The sequence below is a fragment of the Pundamilia nyererei genome, unplaced genomic scaffold (genome assembly GCF_000239375.1).
Source record: "Pundamilia nyererei isolate P.nyererei 1_Seehausen unplaced genomic scaffold, PunNye1.0 scaffold00046, whole genome shotgun sequence".
Classification (NCBI taxonomy): domain Eukaryota; kingdom Metazoa; phylum Chordata; class Actinopteri; order Cichliformes; family Cichlidae; genus Pundamilia; species Pundamilia nyererei.
Window position 1 is genome coordinate 2831814 of NW_005187447.1, and position 7851 is coordinate 2839664.

Here is a 7851-nt window from a genome sequence, read left to right on the forward strand (position 1 = left end):
ATATCAAAAAGGAACAGAAAACATAAAGAATAACAAAAGGCTGAGGAGGAGATAGGACTGGATGTATACAGAGGTCTGACTGAGAAACAAGAAACAAGACGCAGGAGGATTCAATCAGGAAATCAGAGGTGGGAAAAATAGAGCAACAGAAGACACCAAAATAAAACAGGAAGCGTGCCTGTGAAATGCATCTAATATTCAAAGCTGTCTCATTTCCAAACATGCATCAGGAAGAGAGCAGGGCCTTGCTGTATGCACCACCTTTTTTATATGCTGAAGTTCAACACATCTTCACAAAAGATACGCCAAGGTTGTAAAAATATTATAACTCACTCCACCTGTCAGCGCTTTTTAATGTTGTGATCTGTGGACGTGGAGAGCACGTTTTTCTCAGTTCACGGTAAGTAAACTGTGTCCATATCACCCCTGCTCACTTCAAGTTAAAGCTGACTCTTCTCACAACAAAGATTACCAGCTTTTGTCTGTTCAAGTTCGGCCTTTTGTTCCAGCACCATTACTCAAAGATGACGACATACGGAGCTTCTCTCGTCCCGCCTTTGTCCGCGGCTGGGCTTTGCAAAGGTTGCACTTCTGGTGTGGACATTAGCTAGGCCACAGGAAAGGCTTTGGAGCTGTCGATTCTGGCCCCGTCAGCTGGTGGGATTTAACTAAACACTCATTCAGCAAATGTGAATGAAGCTCGGCTAAGGCTGTCAGGTCTGCAAACAGAGTTAAAAGTGAAGATTAACCTACACAGGGGTATGACAACGTGAAAGCTGAATTATTGTTGTTTTACTGCGCAAGAGTGAATGAAGGAAATGTGCTGGATATCCCTATAGCAAATAAACTAAATCAAGTCTTCTTTTTTTTCAACAGACTTCCTGAAGCTTAAGTTAGATTTAAGAGATTTTAACACTCTGGATTTACTTTAAGACTAGAACTAAAGAAAAAAAACAACATGACTTACTTTGTGTTAATATGTTTGTGTTGTTTGAGCTTCTTGTGAAACATTGAAACAAATGCATCATTTTTAGCACTCGGATACACAGCCCATCCCACCTTCTATTTCGTTACCTGCATGCTGATCAGGCTGGTATTGTATTCCAGCTCCAGTGTGTTGGACTGCAGTTGGCAGCGGTACATATTGTTGGGTGAGATCTGCTGCTGGCTGCAGGGCCACATCAACCAGGACATGCAGCAGGTGGAGAACTGAGCAGAGCGAGGAGAAAGCTGCAGTCCAAGACATCTGCCTTGTCAGAGACGTAGCTGAATGGCATAGAGGACTGCACATCAGCCACTTCGGAGCTCAAATGCAGTCTCAAGAACTCAAAAGCTAAAAAACATAATGGTTGGCATGAATGCGCTGAATGTCCCCAACATCTAGTTAGCAAACACCCTCTCTATGACACATAATACATGTGATGTGTTTAACTTGAATATTGCCAAAGCTTTAACCGTAGATACCGCTGCTGAATATTGTATGGTAAACTAAAATCAAAATAAAAACAATGACACAAAGTGTCTCCTTCTCTCCTTCATGTGTGTCCTTCTCTCCTCTGATGCTTTGCAGGTGGAGGCAGGTTCCTAAAGCCAGAAAGAAAAACAAGGAGGAGGTCAGACATCAGGACTTTGTCTCAAAAAAATTCTCGAAAGAAATTCAGAAGTTTCTTAACTAATCTTAAGAAAATGATAACTAACATTTTTGTTTTCAGTTAATCTCAGTAGCTGCTGAGGTGCACATGTGTGAGACCTTTGACATTTTAATATATTACCCCAATAATGAAATCCCTTCTTTGTCTCCCAGTTTAGCATATTTTCCTTTAAAGCAAGCAACTGTTTGCGCGATGTTTTTTCCAAACACATTTAAAGACACTTCGTTAACCTCCTTAACTTAGTTTTCTCTCTTTCCTTCCTCTTTTTTTATTTGACTGCATTTTCCTTTTGTCTTATTAACAGCTTATGGGCCATCTGTTAAGGACTTTTAACTGCAAATAACCTGTATGGATCTAATTTGAGCAAGTAGTGGCACTTTTGTAAAAACATTTTACTAACCACAGGTTTTATCAGATTTAGATGCAAAGCAGATGCACATTTTCCTCAGTAATACTTTGTATTTTTCATATATGTTTGCCTGTTTGCTTGTCTTTACCCTGCTTTTAATATATTTTGTATGCCTGTGAGGACCTTTGAACCATTACAGATGATACTGGGCTATACAAATAACATTCCCTGAAAGTAATGCATCATGCCCCAGAGCCTCACTGCATTACAGTCCAGTTAATGTTACCCAGTCACTGATTTCTGTGTTTTTCTTTACGTAAACAAAGACATGAGGTTCATGCTATAGCATAAACTGGTGCAGGAAATCCACCAGACTGCAGGGAGTTAAGTGTTCCTGTTCACTGTGCATCCCCAAAACGCAAAGAAAACCAACATCCATGCTTTTTCTAAAAAAGAACAACTTTAGAAGAATAATAAGAATAATTTAAAAATATGGCCTTTTAATTAATTGCTCTTTTGATATTCTGTAGTGTTCGTTCTGCTATGCCTCCAATGCATCTGAAGCGTTTGCTGTGGAGTGTTTACAGGGTTGAAGCAGGCGGAGTCCGGATCCACTCATCCCCGGAACTCCACTCCGGGACTTCCCACATGCTTCTTTTTAAAAACCACCTCTTTTACTTCGTAACAGTGAAAAACACACCAGCATTAGGGCAGCAGATGACCCGGCGCAGCGGCGAGGAGCACAACAAATGAAAGGATGGGGGGCACCAGCGGCAGCAGCAGCTGAGTTCAGTCAAACTGGATCGGGGGCCGAGGGGGCACAGCAACTTTCTTCTCACTCCTGGGTGACTTTTCTTGGATTTATTTCCCGCTCCACAACAATATGCCATTTGCCAAAAGAATAGTGGAACCCCAGTTACTGTGCAGGTATCAAGTCCCAAACGAGGAGGGTCTGGTTTTCGAGGATCTGGTCTCCATCAGTAATGTGGCTCTATCTCGGACCTTGCGGCAGCTGTCGGACCTGGCCAAACATGCCTACTCCATATTCCAGGAGCTGGAAAACGAGCTCACAACCACCAACCAGCGGGTCCGGGGGCTCCAGGGCAGGATCGGCCAACTTCAACAGACCTGCTCCGAGCTGGACCCCAAACAGGAGGCAGTGCGTGAGTACCGACCCGCTCTGAGTATCTGCTTATACCCGAGCTGCCTGCGAGCGCGCGGCTCTCGGAGACAGCTGCACGAGGAGGCACCGTTTTTATTTTCCATCAGTGACGTTTATTCCAAAAAATGACGCAGATTTAAATAAAAGTTGTGTTATTGCTGCTACAGTAGCTCAAAACCAGCCCAAACTGTAACAAAGTGGCTCAAAGGTCATTTAATAACTTTATTTTTTATATATTTTCCAGAGAGACCTGTGCTGTCTTCCCACGCCGATGGGTGTGTGACAGTTTGGCTGTCCCAGCCTCAAACCAGCCACTTAAATCCGTCTATTAATGTGCTATAACTCCCCCCAGCAATGACTTATATATATATATAAAACCACTTAAATTTGCTATGATTAAAGAGAACATGTGTGCATCAATGAAAGAGGAGATTTGAATTTTTTAAAAATGATACCACTATTAATGAGCTCAAACTTATGCATGAATGTAGAGAATTTTGACCTTCTACCAAAAGAAAATAAAAAGGTTTTTAATCTGTATTTTGTCGGGCTTAATTTAACCCATTTTACCATAATGTTTCTTTCTTAAAGAGCTAAAAGAGTCCTGGTAACTAAGGCAACAGGTGTGCTTTAACTACTATAGACTAGTCCTGCTTACCTGTGCAGTCATCCCTCGTTTTGAGCAGGAAAAATTCAGTTTGATCATTTTTGGTCATCTCCCCTTTCAAGACCATCAGAATCATGGCAGTCTTGGTGTATGTTACATGGAGGATATGGAGCTGTGATATGTGAGGAAAAGGCTCATCCCTCTGTCACTCATTCCTTTTAAAGTTATTTGCCATAATACCGATATGAGGAAGTTTGAGGATTATGATGCCCCTGTCTCTGGCCCTTTCACTTTCACCCATGTGTGATCAAGCTCCAACATAATTCACTTTAACCGTGAATGAATTAAAGAAGCAAGCAGGTCTTTTTTCCTCCGTCCTCACTACGGTAACCTTCTGACAAGTAAAAGCTCCGGTGAGTGTCGGTGTGGGCTGCTGTTATTTGTAAAAACAGAAAGACTTCTTGCCCTGAGCTGACTTCTTGGCGTGTTAAGATTAAACATGTTATTCACACTTGCCCTTCTTCATATGTAAAACGTTGCTTGGCCACCAGAAAGCATTCATTAGCCTGATAACACAGCATGTGGCCATCCCCTGGATCCTTTAATCTCCCTTCCCTGAGTGACTCGGGGTGATGTGTTTTGATAAGTGTGTGTGTGTGTGTGTATGTGTGTGTGTTTAAAATGACACCCCTCTCAAGTAAGCACTTAGAGAACCTGCATACCCCTCTCTCTTCTGTCCACATCCCACAATTATCCATCCCCAGAACAGTTTCTGCAGCCTGGATATACCCCAGTGCATTTACCCCCCCTCTTTTAGTTTACGTTCAGCAAGTCCTCGCATGTTCCCCATGCAGAACCTGCTTCCTGAGGTCTGTGAATGGGTTACTTTGCCTTAAGGTATTTATGTGCAGGATGGATATCTGCTGACCCCTCTTAAACTCAATATAAACTTTAAGATTTCTTCGGAGATTTCTTTTAATCAACAGATGTGTGTAGTTTTTTGTGGCTTGTTTTGTAGGATTCAGTCACAATAAGCCGCACATGATCAGTAGGAGTCTCTCGTTCATGGGTTATCTTGAAGCTGTAAGTCAAAGGCAACGGTGATGGTAGCTACCCCTTTCAAGTGATCGCAATCCTCTCTTAATTCAAGCTGCTTCTATCCCCATTTTAAACATTTACTGTTGTTACATACAAGTAATACATGCAAGTAATATTACTGGATGAAAGGCCACAACAGATTTTGCATGCTGTGTTTCTAGCTAACCCCCTTCCCTAGAAAAGCCTAATTGCTCTTAATTATGCTTTTCATATTAATGTGTGTCACGGGTAGCCATAAACAGCAGTACCCTGCCCTATCTGAATGACAATTGGTGTAAATGGAGCACAGATAGCGCAGTAGGCACTGCGAGGGGGGGTGGGGTGGCTTTCGTGATGTGGCTGTGACTTGACCACAGGACGACTGCTGGAGGTGGAGGACGCAATGTAGATTCATTCGCCAATAGTGAATCATGCAGGATCAGATGCTAACCTGTTGGTAAGGTATTGCTCTGCTGTGCCACGTTAGCAGCCTGCTGCTTTAATATTGCAGCTCGCTGTGGTAATATTTGCATGCAGGCATGTTTTTAAATCCAGGCTGAGATGCTGACACATTTGGGTCAAACGAGTCCTTTTTTGCTGGGAATGCTGTGCATCTCTTTCACTTTTACTTTGATTGCTTTGATTCTTTATCAGCTACACCAGCTGTATAGGTGCTGTACTGTACTTTACACTTTAGCAAATCTGTCTTTAAACACTGAAATTGATGCTTTCACTCTCATTGATTTCTTGTGCATTGCCTCTGTAAAGTAAAAATCTGTCATTTCTTTTTGGTATTCTTTCTTGGACACACGCAAACACATACAAGTCATATAAGTCCTGTGTTTGAACAGTTCTCCTGTGACACCCCATCAGTGAGCTGAACTGCCATCAGAGCTCCTCCGTGTAGTCTCATGTTAGAGGACTCTGCTAGGTTTTAGGTTACACTGGCTCAGTACGAATGAAGCGCTGTAATAGTTGTGGCGGCAAGTGGCCCTCTGGCTTTTCTGGTCCAAGAGCGCATGGCTGGCAGTTCACCACATTCCTTGTACAAACCACGCCAGAGACTGCAGAAGAATAAATCCAGAATAAAGGAGGAACAGAGCAGACTCAGAGCAGCACAGAGACAAACTGAGCAGAACTCCAGCACGAGATCTGAACTCCCTAAATCCACTGCAAGACCTTCGTGTGCAAACTGTGTGCAGAGTCTTACCTGATAATCTTGTGACTGCAGTTGAAAGTGATAAGACTTGTTACTGGTTGTAGTATTACAACATAAACCTTCAGTAACGCCGTAAAATGCTGACGAAAGGCTTCAAACAACAGAAGTAATACCAATGAGCTGGCGTTAGTTCACATCGGATCATAAGCTCTATAAAGAGATATCGGCATATGAATATAGAGCGTCTGTCGGGAAGGGACAGATTTTTACTACTGGAAGCTGTCTGGTTTTAATTTGTAGCTTCAGCTGCTTGCAAGCAAACCGTTTTTGCTAAGAGCAAAGGAGGGACTGCGTGATTTCTGCCAAGTTGTTAAACCTGGATGCTGTGACAGTCGTGGGGGTGGTTGTTGAGTACAATTTAATGATGCATTGGATTTGTGTAGAGCAATCTACCCGTTATAGCTCTAATTCTTAATTGTGCATTTAGCACTGTTATGGCACAGACCAAACATATGTGCACCTCTGCACACAGTCATGGAAACCCATGCAGTGAAGCTCCCAGTGCACAGTTTTTGTACAGATGTTCATGTGAGAGGAGGTTTGGAACTCCTCAGTTCACGTCACAATTATACCATTAAAGAGTTGATCTTGGAATATCTAGAAGGGAAGAAATTTCACTAACTGACTTGTTGCATTGGTGGAATACTGTTATACCTGACGTATGTTTCACTAGTAATGACTTAACCTGATGTGCATCTGTGAAATGTAACTACACATTAGGTTGCAACTATTTTGACTGGCCTGAGCAGCGGCATTGCTTCCTGCTGTGCATTTTTGGCAGTGTTTGAATTTATGAGTCATTGTCTCGATATAAGAAATAACAATCTTAGCACCAATGCAGGGATTCACAAATGTCAACAAATTCCTAAAGGGAAATTGGTTAAACTGTTAGAATGGACGTGAAGGAATGTACAAAGAAGTGGAAAAACTAGAGGGACGAGTATGTTTACCTCTGGGAAAAACTGTCAACAACAAAGAATGGAGACCCAGGAGGGGGAAAAGTCCTAGCATTTTATTTTTGTCAAGTTGGATGGCACTTCATATAAAACACCGGGGCATGACCATACAGTAATTAACATGTACTGCACCAGCATGAGCATAAATGCCTATTTCCCACTTACGTATGGTTACGTCATATTCTATTCAAAGATTCTCTGCACAAGTCTAAATCAGGCCTAACCACTGCACTGTTGACTTCAGTGAGCTCTTTAGAATGAGCCATTCTTTTACAGATGTTTGTAAAGGCACCTGTTGGGTGTAGAAATGGGACTGAAAACACCTGAATTCAAAGATTATGAGGTATGACCAATAGTTTTGTCAACATACAGCACCGAAAGCAGCGAATATCACTTGACCTCATTCACTTTACTGGACATCAGTGGAACTAGAAATACACTATTCGGTTGTAACGTTTCCCTGGTTCTTGATTTTATGTTTTCAACTGCCGTGATGCTTTTAAAGATCTTTTTATTTAGGTAAAAACTAGAAACTGTAGCCTAAAACGATACATTAGCTAACAGTTAATGGTTTTAGCTTTGGTATTAACAAAAAAACATGGAGCTTGACACTTTAGACTGGCAGGAGTCAACCAACGACTTAAAAACTCTGACAGAAAAACCTGAACTGTCATCTAACGATTTGGCCTTTTTTTGGCTTTTTTATGTATACGTATATTGGCATTCATGAAAAATAGTAGGGGGCGTGATATAATGATAGTAATGATGGATTGCATTTATATAGCACTTTTCAGGACCCCTCAAAGCGCTTTACAATACCACTATTCAT

General features: G+C 41.9%; 1 protein-coding gene across 1 annotated transcript in view; it reads left to right on the forward strand.

Moving 5' to 3' along the window:
- The first annotated feature begins 2709 nt into the window (after positions 1-2709).
- The window catches only part of nhsa (Nance-Horan syndrome a (congenital cataracts and dental anomalies)), a 65312-nt gene continuing 60170 nt past the window's right edge, over positions 2710-7851 (forward strand). Inside the window, exon 1 of the mRNA XM_005732440.1 lies at positions 2710-3164. Coding sequence (XP_005732497.1) covers positions 2885-3164 — 280 coding nt within the window. The 5' untranslated portion in view covers positions 2710-2884. The remainder of the gene's footprint in view (positions 3165-7851) is intronic.